General features: G+C 37.3%; 4 protein-coding genes across 6 annotated transcripts in view; 2 read left to right on the top strand and 2 right to left on the bottom strand.

Annotated features, from left to right (window-relative positions):
• tg (thyroglobulin) overlaps positions 1-13,624 on the top strand; it is a 37,116-nt gene extending 23,492 nt beyond the window's left edge. The window contains exons 41-48 of the mRNA XM_039680192.2: positions 1,231-1,427; positions 8,740-8,904; positions 8,998-9,165; positions 9,311-9,498; positions 11,902-12,009; positions 12,620-12,760; positions 12,993-13,186; positions 13,330-13,624. Coding sequence (XP_039536126.2) covers positions 1,231-1,427; positions 8,740-8,904; positions 8,998-9,165; positions 9,311-9,498; positions 11,902-12,009; positions 12,620-12,760; positions 12,993-13,186; positions 13,330-13,472 — 1,304 coding nt within the window. The 3' untranslated portion in view covers positions 13,473-13,624. The remainder of the gene's footprint in view (positions 1-1,230; positions 1,428-8,739; positions 8,905-8,997; positions 9,166-9,310; positions 9,499-11,901; positions 12,010-12,619; positions 12,761-12,992; positions 13,187-13,329) is intronic.
• On the bottom strand, positions 1,506-6,390 carry sla1b (Src like adaptor 1b). Its single transcript, XM_039680166.2, has 7 exons — positions 6,119-6,390; positions 5,469-5,568; positions 2,859-2,945; positions 2,668-2,765; positions 2,309-2,440; positions 2,089-2,212; positions 1,506-1,924 (listed from the first exon to the last, which is right to left on the bottom strand). The coding sequence occupies exons 1-7, from the start codon at positions 6,195-6,197 to the stop codon at positions 1,708-1,710; spliced, it is 837 nt and encodes a 278-aa protein (XP_039536100.2). The 5' UTR covers positions 6,198-6,390; the 3' UTR covers positions 1,506-1,707.
• Positions 13,625-16,157: 2,533 nt separating the features above from the next.
• On the top strand, positions 16,158-21,063 carry ccn4b (cellular communication network factor 4b). 3 transcript variants are annotated; one of them, XM_089117787.1, is made up of 6 exons: positions 16,158-16,376; positions 17,229-17,268; positions 17,840-18,093; positions 19,147-19,404; positions 19,755-19,948; positions 20,126-21,063. In XM_089117787.1, exons 3-6 carry the CDS (start codon positions 17,979-17,981, stop codon positions 20,423-20,425), a joined length of 867 nt encoding a protein of 288 aa, XP_088973913.1. In that variant the 5' UTR covers positions 16,158-16,376; positions 17,229-17,268; positions 17,840-17,978; the 3' UTR covers positions 20,426-21,063. The 3 variants fall into 3 exon arrangements, with proteins under 3 accessions (XP_088973913.1, XP_039536088.1, XP_039536087.1); XM_039680154.2 differs by lacking the exon at positions 17,229-17,268; XM_039680153.2 differs by lacking the exon at positions 17,229-17,268 and having other exon boundaries at positions 16,163-16,376; positions 17,840-18,116.
• ndrg1b (N-myc downstream regulated 1b) lies at positions 20,869-25,413 on the bottom strand. The gene is made up of 14 exons (XM_039680179.2): positions 25,366-25,413; positions 24,825-24,930; positions 24,507-24,627; positions 23,911-23,973; positions 23,725-23,785; positions 23,425-23,511; positions 23,231-23,287; positions 23,008-23,108; positions 22,780-22,842; positions 22,642-22,693; positions 22,462-22,509; positions 22,266-22,301; positions 22,109-22,160; positions 20,869-21,972 (listed from the first exon to the last, which is right to left on the bottom strand). Exons 1-14 carry the CDS (start codon positions 25,411-25,413, stop codon positions 21,776-21,778), a joined length of 1,092 nt encoding a protein of 363 aa, XP_039536113.1. The 3' UTR covers positions 20,869-21,775.
• Between the last annotated feature and the right edge of the window lie 1,495 nt (positions 25,414-26,908).

Genomic DNA, 26,908 nt, shown 5'->3' with positions numbered 1-26,908 from the left:
AAGACTTTAGCCAGCCCCACAAATTTTACTATTTGGATATTTGGTCATTTTTGCCTGTGACGGCAAAGGGGAATTTTCAGCATCATTACTCCAGTCTTCAGTGTCACATGATATTTGCCCAAGAAATATTTCTTAATAATATCAATGCTGAAACAGTTGAGCTGCCTCATAATTATGTGGAAACTGTGATCCATTTTTTTCAGGGTTTAATAGAAAGTTCAAGAGAACAGCATTTATTTTAAGCAGAACAATCTTGTAACAATGTAAAAGTCCTGTCACTTTTGATCAATTTAATGCAGTGGTTCTCAACTTCAGTCCTCGGGACCCACTGCTCTGCACATTTTGTCTGACACACTCAGTTCAGTTCATAGATTCGATCCTATCGAGCTGAGGATCTGAATCAGGTGTGTTAAATAATGGAGACATACACAATATGCAGAGCAGTGGGTCCCGAAAACTGGAGTTGAGAAACACTGATTTAATGCATCCTTGTATAGATTTCTGTTTAAAAAAAAACAAAAAAACCTTACTGCCAACAAAAATATTTTTATTTGCTTTTTTTATTGTAATGCAACAAAACATAGAAAGGCTCCCTTAGCACTTTATGCTGAAAAGTCTTGAAAATGTTTTAAGGAAAGAATCTCTGTTATTGAGACAGTTTAATTTATATCCTACACTGGAATTAAACAGTGCCCTGGAAGCTCTGTTAGAACAGAATGACGTATTGCACAAATTAGATAATTTCTTCCATAAAATGGAATTCCAAAAAATGCAATGGAATATGGTTATGGAATATAGTTACGTAAGGTCCATGTGAGAAGTTCCATTCCACACGGTGGTTGTGAAAATATTCAGATTCTTTTCCCCTTTGCCACCGTTGGATGAGTACGTTTGAAAAGGGGGCCTAATGGGTGCCTTTGAGTAGTCTGCCAGGATGAGCTTTCACTGTCCAGCCAAAAACAACACAGTGAAAGCTGTGCAGAGGCCTGATTGGCTTCCTTGAATTTCCCAGCTAAACCCGTGTGGAGCTTTGAAGATTTGAGTAAACATTTAAAAAATGATTATTATAGTTTTAATCGTCTCTATAATGAATAGACTCTCGCATGCTGATTATAGTGTGAAGGTAATTTCTCAGTAATCTACTGCAAATCTTCTGGAGTGATAGTGTGGAAAATACATTTGGAGATACAAAATGTGCCTCATGAATTGAAGTCTGTTCACTCTGTGTAGGTTCCAGTGCTCTGCCGGGGAATTACGGCTTGCAAGACCAGGCAGCTGCTCTGGGTTGGGTTCAGAAAAACATTGCTTTGTTTGGAGGAGACCCCAATAAAGTCACAATAGGGGCAGAGAGAAACGGAGCCGACATTGCGAGCCTTCATCTCACCTCGCCATCAGCTTCATCACTCTTCCGCCGAGCTTTACTAATGGTAAGAACAGAACTCTGAGCTCCCACTGCCGGTTATATAACACCACTATTTTGTGTAACAAGACTAATGTTTGAGGTCTCATTTACAGTAAAATCTGTTTACTCTAGTCCAAAAATAATGAATCATGGTTACACAAGCATCTTAAAACACTCATTCATAAGCCTAACCTTGAATAAGAAAATATTTTTCTGACCAAAAATTCAGTCCCTTTAGGATTCCCAAACAACAGTGCCTTTAGATATCAGCTTTTGAGTTCCACAAATGAATTAGCTGTGATCTATCAATGCACCTCCTCATAGTTGTCCTCCACAATGGCCAAATTTTCAAGCTGGTGGTTCGGCAATGTGTAGACAGACCTCCACCTCTTCTTCTTCAAACTAAATTTCTTTCTCTCTGGCTTTTCCTGCTCTCCCAGTAAAGACAGATAGGAAGAGACACTGTTCTGGACTCCATAGCTGACCGCCGAAGGGCTTGTACTCTGTGGGATGAGCTCGGAGCTGAGAGAAAGTGTATCACTATTATAGATTTTGTCTGAAAAGATTTACAGTATTTTAAATTCTTCCATGTTTATATGAAAGTTCAAACACTGATGAGGTGAATCTCAGTTTTAAACTTCCCTTTAAGAAACAACATTTTGAGCGGCTTTTACTGATTTTCTTACCTGTTCACTGCTCTCCAGTCAAAGGATAATTTTCTCACAGTCGATTTCTTGCGCTCACTCAGGTGTGTTTCACAGACGGCCAAGCACGGCCCGGTAAGAACACAGCACAGGCCGTCTGCTATATCTAAACAAGAGCAAGAGGGGAAAATCTGCATCAAATCTGATCATATTTTACACTAAAACAGCACAAATTACTTTTTTTATGTATTACATGATTTACCAGAGTAGTGGTTGACCAGATCTTCCAGACACTGAAATGTGAGGCGTGGAGAGATGAAATACCAGTTGTTTGGCATTCGAACTATCTGATAATGCTTAATAGTTCTGTGGCGTACAGACAAGCTGTACATACCTACAAAAATACAAAAAAGCAATATGATTGTAACCTCAAACCTATAAGCCAAAAACATGATTTAGTATATAATTTGGATTAATCTAACTCTTTCTGTCTGACGGTTTCTTCCTGTTTAGTGGGCAGTTCTTGTCAAAAATAAGCTTCAACATGGACCAGACCTTATGCTGTCTGGCTGTGTGAGACTAGACTGGAGTTTAATGTTCGTTTTAAAGTTGTATTCTGACCTTTTGTGCTCTCTCTAATCATGAACGACCCCACTCGGTTCCCTGGGAGTCGAAGCAGTTCCTCAGCTTTTGGTCTGGTCACACTTTCAAACAGCCAGCTGAGACAATCAAGAATGTTTCCATTAGCACTTCAACAGTTAGCGTAGGGTAACTGACAATAAGTTTGTTTAGTTTGCAAATTCAGAACCTACCCATGGTAGACTTTTGTGGCATGACAGTGCGGTATATAGTTCACTTCCTTCGTGTTGACTGAGTAGACCTTCCACCAATACCCTTCCCTGAAAGAAAGTTTGGTGGACAGTTATGCTTTATAATTATATGCTTTATATTATATATTATTTATAATTAGTTTATAATTATCCACAAAAAAAACAACAACCAAAAAAAACTATTTCTGTTCAGTGAAAAACAAGTTTTGTGCGTGTGATAAACAGCGGAAGGTAGTGTTAATACTAACACAGGGTTTTGTGGTCAGTTGTGCATTCACACATTAAGCCTAGCAACTGTCAAACATTGCTATAAATATAGTTGAATACAAACACTCCTAAACCTAAAAGTTTACACACACACACACACACACACACAATGGGTCTCATTCATGAAACATTCGTAAATTTACGAGTAAATATGAGAGTGATTTGCGCGTAAAGAGACCTTCCCGAAAACTCTTCTCCTGATTCACAAATACTTCGTAAACGTCAGATGTGATAGTGAAATGTGTGTGTGTGTAATTGGGATGCGCGTGCACGTTCATTCTCAATTATACCATAAATCAGGCCCATTATATCCGACTGACATCTATATGCATATATAATAACATGACTGAGAATGAAAAAGAACGATTTTTCGGATGCAGAAATTGAAGTTTTATTATCAGAGGTTCATTCAAAACGCCACATTTTATTTTCAAGCGTACATAGTGGCGTATCAGGTCCTAAAAAAAGAAGCTTGACAGCATATTACAGATGCAGTTAATGGAGTTTCATCTGTTAATCGAACAGTCCCGGAAGTGAGAAGAAAATAAGCTTGACAGCAAAAAACGAATTAGTTCACTTCGGAAAAATCGTATTCGAACTGGAGAAGGACTGCCATCGATCACCAGATCTACTATTACTGGCTCTCATTATAAAAGTAAAAAGAAAAACCGTAAGTAATTACTATATAAAATATGTTTTCAAAATGCTGTTTAAATATGTACCCATTGGTGAATTAAATGCAGTGTTATTAATGAGCAAAACGTTCGGATGTTAAGCGTACCATTTACGCGTGGCTGGGAGCAGGTGTAGATTTCTTGCGTACCAACTAACATTTAGAAAATACGAACATTTTAATGAATCCGAAAATTTACGCCAGAACCACTTTACACACGATTTACACACAAATTCGTTCTGCTCGTGTTTCATGAATGAGACCCATTGTCTCTAGAAAATATTAAACACTACTATTTAAAGGTTTGGTGTCCGTAAACACCAATAAAGCTGACAGTAACTCCATTTCAAATAAATTCTCTTCTTTAAACTTTATAATCATCAAAAGTATCTGTTGTAAGAACTTTTTTCAACATTGATGATAATAAGAAATTTTTCTAGATCACCAAATCAGCTTCAGGTATAAATTACATAGAAAACAGCTATTTTAAATTGTAATATTTCATAATATTACTGTTTTTACTCTATTTTTAATCTAATAAATGCAGCCTTGGTCAGCATGGGAGACTTATTTCAGAAAATACATACAAATCTTCCCAAACCCAAACTTTGGAATGGCTGTGTATGTCCTTGCTTGTCTAATAATAATAATAATGTAAAACATGTAAAAAGGCAGAGCTCTTGTAGAAACAATAGGTTACTATCATAACCCCGGTTCTCTGAAACATCGAGTGGAGAGATCTACCTATGGTAAGGGCATCCGTACCTGAACTCTGCAGAAGCATCCAATTGCACCAAGTCTGGGTAGATAGACAGAAGCGCGCAGCCAATGCCAGATAAGGCCCCGCCCCCTACCTGAGAGCATATAACGCCTGCAAGCGCTGCTATTCTCCAGTAAGTAGCCTATATTCGCTTCTCGTGTGACAAGCGGGGCAAAGCTGGTGGATCGCTCCACTCGTTCGAGATCCACCTATGAGAGAGACATGGACAGCTCCCCGATTGGCCAATACACTCACAGTGAGGTTCTGAAAGCCAGAAAGGATGGTCGCCCCAGGTAGGCGGTGCCTGACACGTCCCATAATCATGAACCTGCAATCCAGACACACGCACATAACTGCACACAAGTGGCACACACATGATAATAATCCCAGCAACACAAATGTGCATGTATACACCCAGAAGTGCTTGGTGACAGGAATGTGCATGGCCAGCCGGCACGTTCACTTCTTATTTGTACTTCCAATGGGGTTTCAGGGAAGGGCTAAGAAGACCCCATCCCTAAAACTGAATGTGCTACTGGTGACATCAGCGAAGAACTCGAGGTGGTGAGAACAGCGAGAGCGCGGGCGGTCCCAGATGCAGAAAACAGCTGATAGGTTGAGAAACGACTCATATTCAGTGTAATCCAATCGAACTGTGTACGTACAGAGGTCGCGAGAAGCGAATGTCAACTAGAGAATAGCAACGCTTGCAGGTGTTATATGCCCTCAGGTAGGGGGCGGGGCCTTACCTGGCATTGGCTGCCCGCTTCTGTCTGTCTAGCCAGACTTGGTGCAATTGGATGCTTCTGCAGAGGTCAGGTACGGATGCCCTTCCCAAAGGTGGTTCTCGAACACGAGATGATGAAAGAGAACATGAAATGCTAATGCTTACTCAGACACTATTTTCAGCCAGTCTCCCATTCGAAATATGGGCTCGCAGATATCAGGAGGAGGGTAGTTATCCAACACTACTGCTGTGTCATTCTCATGCACTGTAAAATAGAAAATACAGCATCTGTATCTTGGAAAAAAGGATTTTATGTTTATTTATGCTACTTGATATTTTCTCATCAAGGTCAGGAAACAAGAAGTAGCTAATGGGCTCCATTAGCCTTTAAGCTAACTTTTTAACTTGATCATTTATTAAGTCAAGACTGACTAACTAAACAGAAAAACAAACATCTGTTTTTAATCACCATTTTGGTCATGGGTATCTGTTACCAGAGATTTCTGCATATTTGTGTCTAATCTTAGATACTTTATATTTTAGGTCATACACATCTGTTTTGAAAAGAGAAGTTCAGTTTTGTCTTGAATATTACTTCAGTTTAAGGACACACCACAGCTTACGCTGCACATTCTGCTCAGAAAGAGAACTGATATCTGTATGTTTTAATACAGTTTATTTGAATACAGAGTCTCTTCACACAACACAACATCTGTAAATTATCGAAACGATGTGGCATCTGCCTACAATAACTAGAAACGTCTCTTGAAACCACTCATATATTGTCACTCAAACAGTGTTCAGCGTTTTCGTACCTCTCGGTGGAAAGTCTTCATTAGTAGTAGTTTGTCTGAAATCCTCTGGGGTTCTTTGTCTTGCCTGAGCGCTTCCCATTGTCAATCTCCCGCTGCTATTCCTACAGATTTATCACATCTGACCAGCCATCAGATGTCTGTCCCAACTGAGACAATCTTCTGTTCTGAGAAAAGAGTGTCATTAGATTCTGCTGTTGTTCTCTTGTGCAACTTCTCACTGATAAGACTTTAAGGGCATGGCTTGAGTAAATGGGGAAACTGTTTCTCACCACACTTTCCACTCTACATATAAGCAAAAATAGGAAGTGCTGAAATTAAATGCTTTATAATCACATGCAAATCCATTCAAATATGTACTATGTCTACGTCTTCGGGTAAACATGTGTATAAATAGCTGTGGTATGCAAAGAAACTACTCTTCATGATTTTTTTTGGAAAGTTTTTTTTAGTGGTCTTAACTCTAAACCATAATGCATTAATATAAAATGTGCGTTGATGTGGCCTAATTCTTTCTCAGTTCTCAAACCGAATAACAAAAACCCATAATAAATGAAGTCTAGATGAAAATAATTCATCATGGTTGTTGACTAAAGATCCAGATACCTTTTTAGTAGGGCTGGGTATTGACACAAATTTCACAATTTGATTCGATTTCGATTCACAAGCTTGCAATTCGATTCGATTTTGATTCTGATTCGATTCGATTCAATATTGATTATTTTGGATATCAGTTACAATAAAAGGCACATTTTCTCAAGGAAATCAAATCTCTTAACTAATGCTGTAAACTATGGGAGTCTAGTTGTAGCCTATAGGCTTCATTAGCCTAATAAGGTAATAATGAACTGTTTTGTAGCTATAGAAACACTTAAATTACACTTTTATTTATTTTTATAATAGGAAGATTATATGAAATATAAACATTTAAATGGTGGCTGTCATATTCAAATATGCATTCAATATTGATTATGATGCATACAGTATGTAATATGGTGTTTAGCAAAATGCTCCTCTAGAGTTATTTTTTTTTAGCTGACTAAGGAGTTTATGTGGGTTTTCTGAGGTAAATATGACGATGACATTGATTACAAGCTGTTTAACTGACGTCTTTCCACGGTTGAAACGCTGATTGAGCGATTCAATGTGACATGATACGGATTTCGATAAGTTGTACTCATATCTTTTAACACACTTTCAGGTGCTCATTCATGTTTATTTCACAATGTGACTGGTATTATTGAGCCGGAAGAGAGATCAGCAGCGCTGCTGCGTCTCTTGAGCTGCGCCAGAGCGATCTCACGCCACAGCGCCAATGCGTTGTTTATGTTTTTGAATTTCTAAAAAAAAATGGACGTAATTTGAAAATTGAGACTTTGTTTCATATCAATAGTAACAAATGACAAAGATTATTGCGATTTTTTTTGGATGCGCGCAGCCGCGAGACAATGTTTCCATTCATTTATGAAACAGGATGACTAATCGATTCTTGAGATTTACGAATTGATATACGACAATTCACCATGACGTCACAACAATAAAAGACGTTCTTCCGGGTGGCAAAAGCCGAAGCGTCCCTATGGCAACACTAGTAAATTGCATGGAGGGAGACACACCGCCGGCAGAAGCCTTATCTACATTTCAACAGTTGATTCAAAAACAGACGTGGTGGAAATTCAGACATAGTTAACATGATCATTAAAGCTTAGATTCTTTGATCTAGAGACGTGAACTCCCAACGCACTAGACCGCGGCGCGGGACTAGATCTGATGGCCGTGTGCGGGCGGTAATGCACTCTGTGTGTGCGGATTGCAGGAGAATAAAACGATTCGCGGGACTCCCGCAAACTAGAAATATATATAAATAAAACAAATAAAAACTAACACAATATGTATTCATCTGTTGCAGAAAAGCAACAAGAACAACTAAAACAAAATAGACATGACTTACATGGCAGAGTTTCATTTTATAACGTGACTGCAGCGATGAGCGATGTAGCCAATCACAGACATATGTGTTGATTTATTGAACGCATTGGCCAATCAGAAGCATTTACGATGAAGAAGCATTTACTCACCGCTCAAAAGAAAGTAACATAGAAAGTAATAGAAATAACTAAGTTAGTTGAGAACGTCAGTTATATAACGACCCACGTATTAAAATGGTTGGGTTTAAATCGGGCTCAGGCTCATAATTAGAAGACGACATGCACTTTTGACGACGTCCACTCGCTTTAACCTCCTCACCCACAGGTTCTGCTGGATAGATTTACTTTTTTCTGAAGGAAATCGATTAAAAAAAACCTACACCTTTTGCTGTATATCTGGTGGCGCAACCCCAAACACAACATATTTTCGCCATAGATTCAACTTTGATCAACAACAATGATTTTAACTGTGTAACTGTTCAGTTGCCGGCTGGATCTCTTCAGTTAGTCAATGGAAGCCGCTCGCGTTCTGCCACCCGGAAGTATCGCGGTGCCTATTGTTTACAAACATTCTGAAATGCCCTATTGGTTCGTAAAAATGAGAATCGATTAATATCGAGAAATCGATATTTATTACCCAGACCTACTTTTTAGTGGTCTCATGCAATGTTTAACAATGCTGTTGTGTGCTTGCAGGGTGGATCTGTGTTTTCGCCTGCTGTTGTAATGAGTACATCTAAAGCCCAGGCGCAAACTGCATCTCTTGCTAGAGAACTTGGCTGCTCGTCAGCTGATACTACACAAATACTGACTTGTTTGAGGAGCAAACCGGCTCAGAGCATTAATGCTGCCCAGACCAAGGTACAATGGGTCACCTTTGTGAAGAAAAAACACAAAATAAGTAAAAAAGCGATCATTACTTTTGCTTAACATTCTTGGTGTGTTTGTGTGTAGTTGTTAGCTGTGAGTGGTCCCCTGCAGGCCTGGTCACCAGTGGTTGATGGAACTGTAGTTCGGGAAAAGCCTTCTGTGGTTCTTCGTTCCGGACACTTCCACAGAGTCGATTTACTTCTGGGCTCATCAGTTGAAGACGGCCTTATCAGCAGAGCCAAGAACATCAAGGTCAGGACACAGATATATAAGAATTAAAGGAAAACACCAGTGTGAGAAATCAAGCGTTATTTAGAATATTCATTAGTAGGGTTTCATTAATAGAATACTGTGACATTTTCTTATTGACACTTTTCTGTTTCATTCACTTGAGAAGAATTTTGAGCAGCTCCAGGGAAGGGCTGACAGTAAGACAGCGTTTTACGCGGCCCTGTCTAACTCTCTGGGTGGAGATGACGCCAATGCTTTCGTGAAGGAGGCAGCGACCTGGTTCTACTCTTTGCAGCACTCTCCGACACCCTCAGGGTACAATGTGTTCTCTCGCGCTCTGGAAAACGCTACGAGGTAAGAGGTCAAAGGTCTTACAGAACAGAAGTAAATTTTCTTGTCAATATAAGAACCTTGGAGATAAAGCATGTGTACCAAACAACTTGCACTACCATTCAAAAGAGTATGGTCATTACGATTTTTTTTTATTTACTGGTAATACTTTTCAGTGAGGAGACATTAAACTCATCAAAAGTGACATTAAAAACATTTATAATATTACAAAAGATTTCCATTTCAAATAAATGCTGTCCTTTTGAACTTTCTATTCATCAAATAATCCTGAAATGTTTATATACATATATGTGTGTGCATTTATGTATATACTGTATTTATATACTATATATACTAATATATATTATGAATATACAAAATTACAATATTTTCAACTGTTACAGTGTTAAGAAATGTTTCTGGAGCGACAAACCAACATATTAGAATGATTTCTGAAGGATCATGTGACGCTGAAGACTAATGATGCTGAAATTTCAGCTTTGCTATCACCGGTATAAAAATTACATTTTAAAATATATTAAATTAGATAACAGTTATTCTAAATTGTAACTGTCTTCACTGACCAAATAAATGCAGCCTTTGTGAGCATAAGAAACAGTCATTAAAAAATCATACCAACAAAAAAAAAAAGAGTTTAATTGAATTTAAAGGCCCATGATCAGCTTTTTGTTTAAGCTTTGAATGGTAGTTGCAAACTTTTTAGTTAGATGCCAAACTGAATAAAAGCGAATCTCAATGTGTTCACAGCTGTGAACGTATGTTTGTTCAGATCCTTGAAAAAAAAAAAATGTTAAGTGGTCTGGAATGCAGAGGAATCCAGAGCCGAAATAATTTTGAGCCTTAGGGTTGGACTCTGTGCTTAACCCGTGCTTGTCTTACATTCAACAGTGGGTAGGCTGAAGTGTTTGTAGCAAAGAGGAAGGAAATGGTTTATCTGGGTTTGACTGAAAAAATACTTGTGAGTTTAAAAGAGTCCTAATAGAAGCTTTCACTCATCACTGATCTTAAAACAATTTCATAGAACTTCAAATAACATGGAGACAGCTAATTTTAGATGAGGAAGACTATGCATATATCCTAAAAAACAATACTGTAAAAATAGTCTATGGCACTTTTAATGATGTTTTACTGACAATTTGATGACTTTTCAAGTAATCAAGCATAGCAGGTCAAGTTAGTCAAGCTCGCATCAGCTGACTCTCAGATCCATGTCTACCTTTAGGAATATGGGCAGGGAGTTCTTGCCAGAACAGAACCATACCGCCAACCCAAACTGTATGCTAATTTCACTCATCTTAGACGATAATGGTCCTGACAGAAATATGTTTATCTTCCTTAGTATAGGTTATGGCAGAAATGACTCTGCTCTAAATGATACATGGCAGATACAATCTTGAGCTCATCTTGAGAGAATTTACTCAAGTGTGTCTGGAAAATTCAGCAGACAGTAGTCCATTTTAACGAAAAGCTCTTTCTTTTTTCTTTTGATTCATTGTTGTTTGTGATTACCAGATATCTCCAAACACTGCAGTGGTCACTGTTGGAATCATAGCCAAAATATGTCATGTTGAGTAAAATCAAATGCCTGCTAGAATCAAATTAAAATCAAAAAATTAAAAAAAGATTAGCTAATCTCTCAAGGACAATTTCACATTTCCTTTCCAGTTCTATGTCCTGAAATTCCTGGTTCTTTTTCTGAATTGTCAGTAGTTCAGAAAGAGGATAAGATGGCTGCCCACATAATCACTAGTGTCAGATATAGTACAGACCAAACCTGACCAACACATGCGACACACCCCTCTGACCTGCAGCACGCAAAGGCACCGCAGCATAGCAACACAAACAGGAAAGGACTTATAGAACATATAGAACCTGGTAAAACCAAGTTTATGTCCAGCTTCATTTCCTGATGCTCTTTTAACTACAATTTCCTGTTGTTGCGATACTGCCCGATAAAAGTGTAAAAGTGGTTTAAAAAGTGGCCCCTGTGTTTTTATCACAATCCTAAAATGCAGATTTAGCCGCCTTCCCTTGCTATGCATGTCATTCATGGTCACCGTGATTTTGTCAAATAAGACATGGTCCTGGATCAACATATTTTGGATTTCTGGATAACATTCCTGTCCCAAAATGTAGTCCTTATCCAAACCCTACCCCTAAACCTAACCCTACCAATAACTTTTCCCTAAAATCAGAGGGTAATGAAAGGTGAATAACACTGATGTTTAAGTACTTCACCCTTGTTCTAAGCCTGAACTTGACATAAAGTGTAAACTTGTCCCTTAAATCTGATTGGTTCATTGGAAAGCTGATCCAGGATCAACAAAGATGTTGATCCAGGAACATGTGGTTCTTGGTGAAATCATGTTCACCTGTCATCCATATCATGGCCCTTTATTTCCACAGAGACCTCTTTATCATCTGTCCAGCTGTGGACATGGCTGAATTCTGGGCAGCAAACACACAGTCCAGTGTTCACATGTACCACCTACCTGAGGACACTGCCTACAGCAGGTACCTCTCATTCCACACACATAATTTCATACTTACTTCATTGTACATGACTTGGTTCCATTCAAAATAGCATCTATCAGATCCAAGAAGAATCTCTGTGTGTTCTAAACGGGGTTTGTAGAGATACTGTAAAATGATTTTTTTTTTTGGATTTTCAAGGACTACTAATATCTTTATTATCTTCAAAATTGAAAAAGGTAAATAGATAAATAATAAAAAAAAAAGTAAAAATGGTACAAATAAAGTGCAGCACATGCAATAGCTGTGTAAACGTTAACCATTAAAAGAATACTATGACAAAGATATCGCTTTCCTTATTCAAACTGATTTTTTCTCCCTTGAATATATGATTGACCTGAATAATGAAAGCTGTATCACATACTTAAATAAATATATGAGCAATATCACGCTCATAGCCATGTGAAATGGCTCTATATCAATATCAGATGGTGAGAAAAGATAGTTAAACTCTATTTTCTATTATAGCCCATTGTCTTCTCAAGCACTTTTCAAGTACCTTTTCAGAAATATGGTGGTTTTAAGGGTTTCCCAAGACTTAAATTTCAAAACTTTGAAAAAAAAACCCTGTCTAATATATTTTTTCTCACAGTGTTGATCTGTCACTTCCAACGGATGTGCAGTTCCTCTTTGGAGTTCCTCTTGCCTCAGAAAAACAAGACTTCTTCAGCTCAAAAGAGAGAATGCTTACCTTGCAAGTCATGAACTACATGACAAACTTCATAAAGTCTGGGTATTTATCATCCACCATTTTTATATTTTGTTTAAAGGTGCGATCTAACAGTAGTAGCGTAGCGACAGATCTTTCATTCATCTCATTATTCATCTCATTCATAACACCTGCATAAATGAGTTGTTCACAATAAGCTCAATAGCACGCATTTAGAAAAAAGGGTACATTTTCATTTCATGCCGACTGTAATGATTTTGCACTGGCCTGTTCATCTCTACTCTGCTCTTCACAGAAACCCCAACCTGCCTCTTGCAACATCTAGGACGTCCTTCAGTAAGCTCTTGCCCCCATGGCCTCAGTTCATCCCTCAACCGGGTGGACGTGGCTATAAAGAGCTGTCCTTTACGCTCAGTAACCGCAAGAACCTCCAGAGCCCGCAGTGTTCCTTCTGGTCTCAATATGTGCTGGCTCTGATCTCCTCTACCGGTTAGTACTGCTCGACACATCCATATAAACCCCTGGTGGTCTTTAAATGTAGAGATTGGAAGATTGCAGTGGGGTTTTTTGACCAGTCTTTAATGCTGATTGAGTGCACTTGGTTTCTTGTAAATCTGACTTTGACTTCACAGCCAAATTATCCTGTGGGACTTCAGTGGGAGAAACTGGAGGAATTCAAAATCAAATTCCAACCCAAGAGCCCAAGTCACTTCCAGATACCAGCTTATTTCTGACTGCAAGCAAACCTAAATCTGAGAAAGATGCTTACAGTTAGTCTCACAATTTAGATTTAGTTGTAATCACTCAATCCACAACCAATTCAAGCTTAGCACTCTGTCATTTTGGTATTTCTATTGATGTAAATCACTGTTATTATGAATCAATGAACATTCAAAGTAGAACTTAAGCAATAAACTGCATTGAAAACACTTGGTTTAATCTTCAATGTTCAAATTTTACAACACAACACAATACAACTTCGTCAACCAAGGCTATTTTTTTTTTTGCTTCGACCACACCAGCATTATAAAACGTATATCATGCAACAGATATATTATAAACACCATACCACATGACTACGTCGATTCAATCCGTAGTGGGTAATTGTTTTGTGTGTGTGTGAAAATTATATAGAAATAGAGCATTAGATTATCTTCATGAATAAGGTGACATAGCAATAAAATGAAGACATTGTTCAGTCACATGGAATTAGGACTGACCAAAGTGCCAAGAGAATATATGAGTTATCCTGACCGTTTCACTTTCTGCAAGTTTCCAGATGGTGCCACAGGCTTGTGTGCCAATGACTGAGGGCTATTCTGAGATACTAATTATCACTTTATTCCTGGAGATTATAAGAAGCCTTTCCTCTTTGTCTAGACTATTCTGCTCTGGCTGTCTGGACACTTTTGATTACGTTCAGTACACCCATATGAATGATGTCAAGGTTTAGGGCATTTTCTAAGAATGTGGTATATTTTCCACATGAACTATGAAACAAAGTTGCACATTAAGGGCTGAAACATCTATATATATATATATATATATATATATATATATATATAAATTCTTTTTTTTTTGTCTGTGGTGTAGGAGATTAGTTAAGAATTTTTACTGTTCTTCTGTTTAGTGCATCAGTCTATGGCAGTCGGATGCCCAGCAGTCGCTTTTTAATTTGCAAACCGTGGAAACCTTAGCAGTAGTGTACACTTCAAGGTTTTGGCAAAATATGAGCACATCACACAAACCTTGCAAAATACTGTGTAGGCGCCTTCCAAAAATATTTGTTGTTTTAGTTTTCTCTGTTACGAGCTCAATCTTAACCGTATGTGAGTTTTCCCAGCAAACAATGCACTTAAATCAACATTCATTTATTTGAATTAATTACATTTCTTTACTTTTTAATATTTCAGTTAATATAACTAAAAGAAAAAAAGCCAAACGATTATTATTTTTTTAATAGTGCAATACATTACAGTATATTCAAGCACTGTAAAGAAAATTCTTGTTAAATGTGGTTGTCAAAAAATCACCATTAGACAGTGACAATGTTTCAGGTTTTACAGAAAGACATACAGTACAGGAAGTATATATTTTTGTCATATAATGTTAATAGGCCGGTCTACTTAAAATCACCATAAACCTACCTTCTCCATAAATTATAATGGGATCCCTTACGAAAAAGAAGTATATTTCAAGTTAATTTTATGTAGTATACTTAAGTAATGTTCAAGTATATTTTTAAGTATACATTATGTAGTAAGTATACTAATGTCACTATGTACTAGTAGTAAACTTCTAAGTGTACTAATTTAATACCGCTTGGGACTAAATTGGCCCACTTTTAGAACATAAAAGTATATGGTTAAGTGTACTATAAGTGTAACAGTAAGTGCACAACTAGTTCATAATTATGTATCTCATGTGTACTGCAAGTGAATTTATGTGTATTCTAGTAGTTTACTTTTTTACTGTAATACTTACACAAGTATACTTTGAATACTTAATTATACTTTTAAGTATTTCTGGATCAAAAGATTGAGTACAAGAACAGGACAAATATACTTGCTTTTCTCTCAGTATAAGTAAAGTACACTTAAGTGTAATTTGAAGTATATTTCTGAGAAGTACATATACTTCTGAGAAGTACAGGAAAAGTAAACTGAAAGTAAACTTTCTTATTTTTAGTTTAAAAGAAGTATACTAATGGCACACTTGAATACACTTCTTTTTCGTAAGGGATGTTAAACTAAGATTTTCACTGTATAAAGTTACAATTGACCAATTACAGTTAACCAATTTCTGTACTAAATATTTTACAGTGCATGTTTTGTTAATTCAATTTAATTGCATTTGAAAATGAGTAATACCAATATCTGGTTTATTATACCTACATTCTCACTGTCTGGCAGTGCAGAAGGAAATTATTTTTGGCCACACAGTTCTCTGTCCTGGTCCAGATGCTCTTATCTTGAATTATTGCTGCTCTCTGGAATTATTTCTCTCCAAATGTCAACCAGTTATGGAAAGTAAATATGAGTAATGAATTAACTATGGGTTATCATATGGATTATAATATCTTCCTCTCCTATTTACATCAGTAACCCCTCAGTTAATTATGTAAATATCCTGACTATATAATACTTAATGTCCTTTATCGGATTCTTTGAGAAGTCAAAAACAAATTACTCAAAACATCATTGCGCAGACACAATGCATTTAAGTTGTTTCGTTCGTGTGTTCCTCATAGACTGTAAAAAGGGTGTTATGGCTTATGAATGAATGCCTTGCTCATGTCATGCCAAAATCATTACCAGCAAAGACATCATTACGATGTTTTTATAATACGTAATAACTGTTGGAAAAGTTCACTTTCTAAATAATTTAGATGTTTTATTTTGATTCCAACCCCCTTGGCGATTGAACTGGAGTGAACCAGGAGTGAACCGAAGGAAAACTTTCAGTAAACTCCCACTAAATCTGACAGACAGACTGACGTTAAGTTGAGACTCAGTCACTCTGACCGTCACATCTGCGCGGTCACTGCGGATGCCACGAGGGAACGCTTGTGGATTGTACCTGTAGAAAACAACATTTCTTTTTTCAATGTATTTCTCTCAGGAATATAGTAATGTGGAGACTCCAGTTGTGGATGATTTTGACAGCCAGCGTGCACCAGGTAAGTTCAATCATTTTGTTGATTTAACGCAGTATTTAATATAAAAATTCTTTAACAATTAAAGAAAGCAAGAATATAAATGAACTGCCTTTTAGCTTTTATAGCTCAGTAAAGTAGTTCCGTAATCAAAGCGCGAGCCACCGTAACTGGTTCTTGGAAAGCGCGATTTGTCTTTCAAATTCATAAATGTCCATACTTGCACATTCATTCCAACCCTCAAATGTAAATAAAAACGTAAATAGTCCTAATCATTTTTTTCCCAAACTTAAAATGCCAGTTCATGATGACAATACTTTATTTTTATTTGACCACATTTGTTGACGACTTTGCACTAACCAATGTGCTATAATAATTTAACGCGCATGTGCAGCCTCGATATTTAGTAGCAGCCTACAACATTTTGATTGAGATTGTGAAATTAATAATGCTATAACGTTAGGTTATAGTTAGGCTATAACGTGAAAAGTATAAAGTGTAAGTAGATTATGTTTACACTATGTTAAAAAAACAACTATTAAATAGATGCTATTTATATTAATTAATAGTGGCAGATACTATTATTAGCTTCTCAGTGTTAATGCAATAATAACAGATTGAAAATTATTATTTTAAAATATTGAATTATTACTATTCTATTATTATTTATTAGGCCTAATATTTTTATACTATTTAAACAATAGAAGCCGCCTTATTGGAGAGGCTTGCTGCTGCAGAGCAAATGGTTGGAGCTTGTGTCTAGCCCCTCCTCGCTAGATAAAATGTAAAATAATTTGTAATTGTAATGTAAAATGTAATTTGGCCCTAATGGGTGGAGCTAAAATGTCCAACAACTCTATCCTTCCACCCCATTAGATGTCCAGAGAGATGGAGCTGGACGTCATTTGACTCTGCAGTGAGTACTTGCCTTATTGGGACAATAAGCCCTCCCTCCCCACCTATCCCCTAGCTGATCAACACTGTCTTATTAAACACACAACACTTTAGACACTTTATTTCCAATTTATTTCCACGTTTAGAATTTTTTGGTTTGAATTGGTGTGGTTTGTCAGAGATTTACTCTTCCCTTCTGTTCTAATTTGGGTTTCCATTTCATCCACTGTTGAGAGAAACAGTCTGATTGACTTGAGCGAGAGAACAAATCAGACTGAGAACCAGGCAGAACTGTTGCAGGCAGTGTTTGATTTACAAAGAGGATTTTATGACAATATATAATCCATTTATATGACAATAAATAATGTTGCATTTCTCTCTTTTTGGATTTTATATAGATAAACAGTAGGCCTAAAAATGATTATGCCATCTTATTGTTCATATTAAACTAATTTAATACATTCTCTGCAGTGAAGTTTTGGGAGCCTATTAAAATGGTCCAATTTCAATGAAATTTCAAAGCAAACTCTCTGTTGCCCCAAAGTGGCTAAAGGTGGCATCTTCTTCATGTTCCTCTCTTCTCTTCCACACAGGCCAGTTCCCACAACTCCACAGACTCTCCTCTTGTGACCACAGATTTGGACCCTTATAACCGAAATCGATACTGCAATTGGCCCTGTAAGTGCCCCAAGAGTGCCCCTGTTTGCCCATATGGGGTTAGCCTGTTGACAGATGGATGTGACTGCTGCAAGGCATGTGCCAAGCAGGTGTGGGAAACCTGTAATGAGAGAGATACCTGTGACTACCATAAAGGACTTTACTGTGACTACAGCGCTGACAAGCCGAGGTACGAAAAAGGAGTGTGTGCATGTAAGTGACCCCACATATTCTTTAACTGGTTAAGCTTAATTTACTATGCATTCGATGAAATATACAACGAAATAGTTAGAATATTTCATTATTTCATGTTAAAATAAAAATATATATATATTATTATTTAAATTTATTCACATTTTAACACATATTACGTCTTTCAGTTTTTGTCCAAGTTTTAATCAGGTTTTAAATCCTAGGTTTTCAAAATGTTGTCTTTGACATCTTGACTGGACCCCACAATATTGGAAAATTATGTAAATATTAATGTACTTATATTAAACGTATTCTATTACAACAGTTTTTGCACCGACAGATTAGATGCAATATCTACTTTTTTTTATTCTGTGTCAAATTGGTACTCTGGTACAAAACCTTTTAGGCTGTCCAGTGTCCTGTATTGTTTCTTGTCCTTGACATAAATGATTAGATCACTTTAAAATGAAAATTACCCCATGATTAACTCTCCCTCAAGCCATCCTAGGTGTATATGACTACTTTTTTTTTTCAGATGAATACAATTGGAGTTATATTAAAAAAGTATCCTGGCTCTTCCAAGCTTTATAATTGTAGTGAATTATCCATCCATCATAAACAAGCTTCACACGGCTCCGCGGGGTTAATAAAGGCCTTCTGAAGCGAAGAGATGTGTTTGTGTAAGAAAAATATTAATATTTAACACTTTACAAAGTAAAATTCTAGTTTCCAGCCAAACGGCCGTACGCAGTCCACTTACCCCTAATGCGCAACTTCCGAAACATGACGGCAGAAGTAGCGTAGCGCGTCTCGTGGCATAGCGTACATATCAGCAGTTGGTTGCAATCCACTGCCATTATAAAACCTAAAACTTAATCTAACTTAGAGCCAGCATATTTTTTCAATATAACTCTGATTGTATTTGTCTGAAAAAAAGAAAGTCATATACACCTAGGTTGGCTTGAGGGTGAGCAAATCATGGGATAATTTTTATTTGAAAGTGAACTATTCCTTTAAGGAAATAAATAATCCAGTCAATTCTGTGTTTCAGATGTTATGGGAACAGGCTGTGAATATAACGGTGTGATTTACCGTAATGGCCAAAGTTTCCAGCCCAATTGTAAGTACCACTGTCTGTGTGTGAATGGGGCAATTGGATGTGTGTCTCTCTGCACCGAGTCCCTGCCACCCCGGGTCTGGTGTCAGTCGCCCAAGCGAGTGAAGATCACAGGCCAATGTTGTGAGAAATGGATCTGCGAAGAGTCCCGTAAACCACGCAAGACCAACCCCAGACATGCCCCTGAGGAGGGTGAGCAGTGCCCCTGATATTTGATGTGTGTGTTTACATCAGAGTGTTTGCTCATCTGCACTACGTCTATAGGACGTTTCCTGTCAGATGTCAAATAGACGTTTAGAAGATGTCTTTAAGATGTAATGATTTATATGGTAAACTGACATCTTAAAGATGTCTATCAGATGTTAGTAAACAGCAGATGCTTTCCAGATGAAGGGATGTTTAACAGACGTCTTGCAGACGTACATTTGCTATCTGGGGATTTATTTTAATTTGTGTGGTGATGAATGTCCATGAGAATACTATAACATTTTTAGTTCATCGCCATTGACGAATCTCACACTTTTTCTTTATGTCTTTTTCAGAGTCCCTCACCACTAATGATATTTGGCATAAAAATTGCGTTACCCAGACTACCCCATGGAGTCCCTGTTCAAAGACCTGTGGCCGGGGCATATCATTGCGCATTTCTAACGACAATGCTGGTTGTGTGATGGAGAAAGAGAGCCGACTGTGTAACCTCCGACCTTGTGAGGTCGACATCACCAAGCACTTTAGAGTAAGAATTCATTTCTATTATGTTTAATTTGCTGATCCATTTCTACTTTTCCTCGCTTATTTTAATGATAGAACTTGAATAATCTAAGTTGCCCATCCCTGATCTAAATGATTTTTTGATTGATATTGATCGATTGATTAGCTGATTGATTGTTTGTCTGTCGTATCTGTGACTCAGCCGGGTAAAAAGTGCCTGAACATTTACCGTGAGCCAGAGTTTCAGTACTTCACCATCTCAGGCTGCATCAGTAAGAAGGCGTATTGGCCCAAGTACTGTGGAATCTGTACTGATGAGCGCTGCTGCATCCCCTACAAGTCTAAGACCATTGAGGTGGAGTTTGATTGTCCAAATGGATCAGTTCTTACTTGGAAATACATGTGGATCAACGCATGTTTTTGCAACCTCTCCTGCAGGAATCCAAACGATATCTTCGCAGATCTGGAGCAATACTATGAGTTCAAGGAGATTGTTAACTAATTAACCGAGAGCCAGATGCAATCTTTCTTTATGGCATCCTTGCACTCACCTTTGTAGTCTACAAAAAGCATCCATGCTCACGGTGTGACACAGAAACAGGGATGCTTTTTGAAAGGAATCGTTCACTGTTGATGAGAAATCATATCGGATGGTTTATGAATGAAAATTAGCACAGTTACTCATATTGAGATGGATTGCGAGGGGAATGTTAGTTCAGACATTATGGTACGGTATGGTAAGATTTCTAATGGATTTATGAGGGATAAAACATTTTAAATTTAAGATGTTCTGTTGACTTCCCGCTACAAATTTGTGCAAAGTTAGAAAGAAAATCACTTTTTGTATTTTACGAAAAATGTAAAAATAAATACATATTGCCTTCAATGATAAAAGGAATTCTCCTTAAAGGAATACACATAGCAATCATTTTTTGAAAATATATATATTTGAGTAAAATGGTGTTAAAATACACTTTGTGTCATATTCTGAAATATACAAGAGAAGTGACAGTGGTCTTTTTGTTATTCAGACATTTATTTTGCCACGTTGTTGCTGTTCATATTTAATTCTGGAAATATTCCAGAAATGTCTCTTTTTTTAATAAAAAAGACATGCTTTTCTTTATGCATCAGCTTGTATTTCTATTGTCACTCGAGTGATGTACATAATTTCTGTAATGGTGCTGTTTAAAATTCACGACACACAAATATAGTTTTATAGTTAGTTTTAGATGTAATAGCAGTGAGACTGACTAAATTTACTGTTATATTTTAATTTTATTTGTTAAATACAAAGTTATTTTACCAACATTGAAAGATTTTACAATAGCCACCTACCACCTGAAATAATTCGGAAATTATATCAAATATTTTGTAGACTACCTGTGGTCATTCTCTCTACTGTCAAGTGTATTTGACATTACTGTTATCAATTGCAAGTATAGAATTTATATGTAATAAGAAATTATAAAGTATAAAAAAATCCTCCAAACATTCAGCCTTACCAGAAAACCCTCCAACACAAACACACACACACACACACCCCGCACACACAATTTGTACAGCTAGCCTACTGTACACATCACATATAAGCTTATTTATATTATATCATTATAAAATATTACAAATTGTACATTACAAGTAATAAAATGGTAGTTTACAAATGGTTTAGATGTTTAAAACAAAGTGCCTGGTCTATTAAGTAGGCTACAACATTTGTTTGCAGTGAAGGCTATCTATTCTAATAGGCCTATCCCTTGTGATAAACACTATGATCAAATCACAGGAGCATCAGCTTTCAGGTTCAAATTCTGTCATTTTAGGTCCAATTTTAAACCGCCTGCAGAGGCGTTCAGCAGGTCAGCTCGGGGGAAAGTATGGGATCGGAGGAACTGTGCTCTGTGTTTGTGGCGCTCTCCATGGAGACGTCAGTGTGGGAACGTCCACGCTGCTCGTACGTCGTGTTTGTTGTACCGCTGCGGTTGCGGTTGAGGGATGAGCTACTGGCCGTACGAGATCGAGCCAGACGGGTCATACTGACAGAGGGCACTATGGGGGAGAAAGTGAGAAAAGGCAGTGAGACCGCCATTTTCTTACATATAAAATGTCATATGAATATTATTTAAATACGTGTATATATTTTTGATAGTAGTTCAGTGTTGTTGTTAAAACAACGTGCGCTTACTGTAGCCCATCCCCTGGATAAAATATTTGAAAGCTTCTATTAGTTTTTCAGGCTGCAAAAGAAGATAAACAAGTGTAAATTCGCTTATAACCACTGTCAGATATCAACAAGAATGCAGATTTGAATGTGTAGATGTATATGTATCATGATAGGCTACCTGATCAATCTGAGGCAGGCCGCCACAGTCTGCCATCTGCAAAAAAAAAGTTAACTATTAAAAATGACACTTCAACCATTAAAAAATAAGGATGTGCAAAATATCTGTAGTATATAGGCATATTTTTGTATCCACATATTTATCAAAGATATTTTCTAGTTTTAGTGATTGTAATAGAAATTGCAAGGTCACTGACCTTGAGAAAGGTGGTTGTATTTGGATTCATTCTGGAGTTGCTGTCAACCTGTGAGGTCAAATAAGATAACCATTATTTTTTTCCCTCCAATTTATCTGCAGTATGGGGGATACTTTAATAACCACCAATAATGGGGAAATTGTTGCAACCAATCGACTTTAAAGGAATAACTTTTCTTACCACAGCATCTACTGCTGGAGAACTATCACCCACTATCAGCAATACTGGACACCTGTAATAAAGACAAAACCATTTATACAAAACACAATTGTGAGGTACTCAAAATCAGTATGTTTACTGTCGTCTGGTGGGACTTACTGGAGTGTTTGTACATTAACGTTTCCTCCTTGAACCGGTCTCTCGATCTCCAGATCCCGTCGGCTGAGAAACGAAGGAAATATGATTTCAGAGGCTTTCAGTAAATTATTGGTAAATTTCAACTTTTTTCCTCTGTATTGCAATAAATAGATGCTGTAAAGTTTATTAAAACAGTCAAACCCAGGAACTGAGTAACTGCAGTGCAGACACAAATTTCATAAATGATACCTTTTGTAGGACTTGACAAACTGCTGCAGGTTGGACTGGTTTACATTGTTTGTAATGAGATGACGGAAGGTTGAGATCAGTTCATGATTATGTGTCTCCTCCTACATCAAAACAATCAATACATTGAGAATTAATGCGCATGTATTTATATTCAGAATAAATGAATCTGTTCATTATACAGTCAAATTAGTATTTTTTATAGTATATATTCAACAGTTCCCACCTTTCCAAACAGGTGTAATATTACAGAATCAGGGAGAGCGTGAGTCCAGCCTGTAATCTGTTGAAAATGTCACACTTTAGTGAGGATTTGTGCATTGTAACATATATATAAGCTCCTTCAAATTAGTTTAAGAATCCAATCATTTCTAATCTCATAAGAATGCAAATCCAGCGGTAAGAAACCAGCTTTTGTACCTTTTGTGCTGCCCAGTCCATAAAACCCTCTGCCTGAGCACTCATATTAATCAGAACAAGACCTTCAACCATGTCTGGGTGTTTTAGCTTTAAGAGATACATGCAAAAAACAAACAAACAAACAAACAATAATTGTGAGAAATTAAAACTGAATATTCTCCTCTGGAATATGTTTGACTCAACAAGCAGGATTACACTGCAAGTATCAACGTTGCTTTTCAGCAAAAGTTGCAGAACTGTTATCCGTGATATTCAAGACCATTCAAAATGCAACTGAGAGGTAAAGTGTATAAAACTCACGGCAAAGCGGGCAAGGATGTTGGCTCCAGCACCCACAGCCATTCCAATCACACTCTTCAGACTATAAAGGAAAAAAGAGCAAGCATTCAAACTGGTCTGGATCAAGAGTGTTCATAAAAGCTTCAACAATAAGAATTAAACATCTAAGATGGGTTTTTATACCATTATTGAGCATTGAAGACTTACCCAAAGTGCTCAAGGACCATAGGGATGGCCTCTGAGAGCTGATCCATCGAAGGGTAGGTATACCTATAACAGCAGACAGTGGTTTATTTGTTAGCCTTACACATGTGGAACAATACGGAGGTCAAATAGACGGTCCAGTTAAACAGCACAGCAGGATATTTAGGACTTGTCGATGGCCTTCCAGGCATTAGCGAGGTCATAATCTGTCTGGATGCTGTTTTGGATGGTTGGATTATGGGCAATGGATGTCAGTTAACGTTGCTGTACCAGATGGCAGATCATAAATGTTCTTTACTCTCCTTAGACGCTATAAGTGACATGCTGACCTACATTCTGGTGCCATACGTTGCAGATTAAAGCGGTCTGCATTATATTTCCTAAAACAGACCCACTCCAAAAGAGCAGATTTGAAATGGATTTCCTTTCTTAGAAGCTGGGGAAGTTTCTTTCTCTGCTTTTTTGACAATGAGAGAGGGCAACCATTCATTTTGAATGTTGCTGAGACAGAAATCTTAAGGTTTTGGTTAATTATATCCCTCCGGATGCTCTGATAGTCCTGAAAGCATAATCAGGTGGTATAATGAACTCTTACTTACTCTGTGGAGAGTGTGCTGGCACCCTCCTGCTGTCCCGGGGCGTCAACATGGCACACAGCAAAGTGTTGCATGATCTCATGCATGTCTTTTTGATTAAAGAGTGACTCAAAACAGCTCTTATCTGCACAACAAAGAACACAACCGTGGTACTAAGCCTTTGATATTCATACACATTTTTTTTTCAGTGCATTATGACAGAATACAGATGAGATGTTGAAGGGTATACTAGTTTTAAGAGCACTGGAACTAGCATTGATACTGTTACTTAAAACACACAAACACACTATGGAGTGAGAAGGTTTAAAGAAGTTTTTTTACGGTTCAGTCCAATGTCATGGAGCGTCAGGATGGTAGGCCGGTTGCCCCTCGGGACACCCTTCATGGTGCAGTGCACCTTACCAAACAAAGTCTCCACATCATCCTCCTATTTGAGCAAAGTTATGGTCAGGTCATGGAGAGAAAATACTGATACTCGCTGATCTCATTCATTCTCAATCGCAGCAGTCATGCATGCCAGAATATTATGGTTAAAAAGTTTTGACTGATTTGAATTAAAATTAACATATTTATTGCAAAATTTCCCTCAGTTCATCCGAAAAAAAAAAAAGAATGTTGCACACCAAAAATCCACCCTATACTCTTAAATAGTCTGTTCGTTCTCACAAAAATGTCTAATGCATTTTGACCGGATATAGCAAAGCTGCCGGACAGTAAACAACACAAATGCCATCAACAACAAATCAAAACCCCCTGAAAAAGAATAAAAAGCTCAAATAAAACATTAAACATTGTGTCCACTGTTCTAACAGCATGCTAGACAACAATAGCAGAAGATCAATAAAATCATATCAGAACGCACAGTGATGTAAATTTCAAAAGTGCTGTCCTCAGAGTCCTCCAGAACCATGGTTACAGTTGCGGAAGGTGTATCTGAATAGAGTAGATCCTGTTTAGTGGCTGTCTCAAGCTGTGAGTTGCACAGAATGCACTGCACTCTGGCTTTTATATATCCTTGTTTACAGTGTGGAGTAAACATCCCTCTCCCAGAATGCCTTGCATAGTGGCCAGAAGGCGCCTATAATTCTTATGGAAAGCTCTACAAATTGGATCAGTAAGTTAAGCTGGACACTGGTATCAGTGAATGAACACGTCCCACATCTTTGGTGTTCCCAATTAAGGTAGCCTACGTAAACATTTGAATGAGACACCTGCAATGGGAGTTTTGAAAATGTAAAACAGACAATTGATGGACCCCATTAACTTCCATAGTATGGAGAAAAAAAATATTTTAAAAAATACTATGGAAGTCATTGGGGCCCATCAACTGGTTGTTTATCCAATTTCTCCAAAATGTCTTCTTTTGTGTTCAGCAGAAAGACATTACTACAGGTTTGGAACAACCTGAGTGTGTAACTGTGACAGATAACTATTCCTTTTTAGACATTTAATCTATTTAAAATGCCATGATTGCAAAGAAAAGAAAGACAGGGAGAGCACACATCAGGCGGCACGTACTGTCTAGCACTTAAGGAACCTTGATGTCATGATCTAAAGTACTCTGTTTACTGTGTCCATCATCACAGTAACAGAGCTAAGCTCATTTAGCATAATGACAACGTGCAACATGTTTGTGCAGGCGTGAGGCAGTTGGGGGCAGATGGCATTTCTGTGGTCCAGACGTCATTGCTGCTGAGAGCCCTGTCAAGCGAGTGTCCCTGTCAAGCACACAACAGCGGCCTGCAAGCTACTGAAATGATCTTGGATCAGTTACAAAGAAAGCTGTTTCTTCAGTCTTCATTGTGCCACTTTTACAGAACTGATGGCTACTTTGGCTAATGTTTCTTGAGCACTAAATCATCATATTAAAATGATTTCTGAATGATCATGTGACACTGAAGACCGGATTATTGATGCTGAAACTCACTAATATGCAACAAGGCTATTATTTATTTTTTTGATTAAACAAATGCAGCCTTGTTGAGAATAAAATACTTCAAGAACAGTTTTAAAATAAAAACAGTATAACCCAGTCATTTAAAGAATGCTGCAGCCTGATGTGATATTTGCTGGAGTGCTGTAAGAGAAAGTCAATGCATGTATTTAAGTAAAGGGTCAAGAGGAGTGAATGGGACAGCAGCTGTTTCATGCTCTGTAGCTTGTGATTGTTACACGGGCACACCTGATTTTACACTGAAAATGTATTGAAAATACAGAACAAATATATATATATATATATATATATATATATATATATATATATATATCAAAAACATTTGTTGAAATACTTTATTTGGAATTTCACAAAACAAAATTATTTGAAATTGCACTTTAAAAAGGTTATTTATGATATTTCAAACAAACAAACAATATTTGTTTTTAACAAAACTTGATCTATTCGGTGT

The sequence above is a fragment of the Pimephales promelas genome, chromosome 12 (genome assembly GCF_988280905.1).
Source record: "Pimephales promelas chromosome 12, fPimPro1.hap1.1, whole genome shotgun sequence".
Taxonomy (NCBI): Eukaryota; Metazoa; Chordata; class Actinopteri; order Cypriniformes; family Leuciscidae; genus Pimephales; species Pimephales promelas.
This window is presented reverse-complemented; position numbering and strand designations above follow the sequence as displayed.

Coding starts and splice junctions, on each gene's coding strand:
- sla1b (XM_039680166.2), bottom strand. CDS start 6,197: ATGGGAAGCGCTCAGGCAAGACAAAGAACCCCAGAGGATTTCAGACAA. Junction 2,441..2,667: donor GATTAGAGAGAGCACAAAAG/GTCAGAATACAA, acceptor GTATTTTTGTAG/GTATGTACAGCTTGTCTGTA. Junction 1,925..2,088: donor GACTGGAGAGCAGTGAACAG/GTAAGAAAATCA, acceptor ACTTTCTCTCAG/CTCCGAGCTCATCCCACAGA.
- ccn4b (XM_039680153.2), top strand. CDS start 16,329: ATGTGGAGACTCCAGTTGTGGATGATTTTGACAGCCAGCGTGCACCAG. Junction 18,117..19,146: donor CGAAAAAGGAGTGTGTGCAT/GTAAGTGACCCC, acceptor TCTGTGTTTCAG/ATGTTATGGGAACAGGCTGT. Junction 19,949..20,125: donor ACATCACCAAGCACTTTAGA/GTAAGAATTCAT, acceptor TCTGTGACTCAG/CCGGGTAAAAAGTGCCTGAA.
- ndrg1b (XM_039680179.2), bottom strand. CDS start 25,413: ATGGTTCTGGAGGACTCTGAGGACAGCACTTTTGAAATTTACATCACT. Junction 23,512..23,724: donor ACATCCTTGCCCGCTTTGCC/GTGAGTTTTATA, acceptor TATCTCTTAAAG/CTAAAACACCCAGACATGGT. Junction 21,973..22,108: donor TATCCAGGGGATGGGCTACA/GTAAGCGCACGT, acceptor TCTCCCCCATAG/TGCCCTCTGTCAGTATGACC.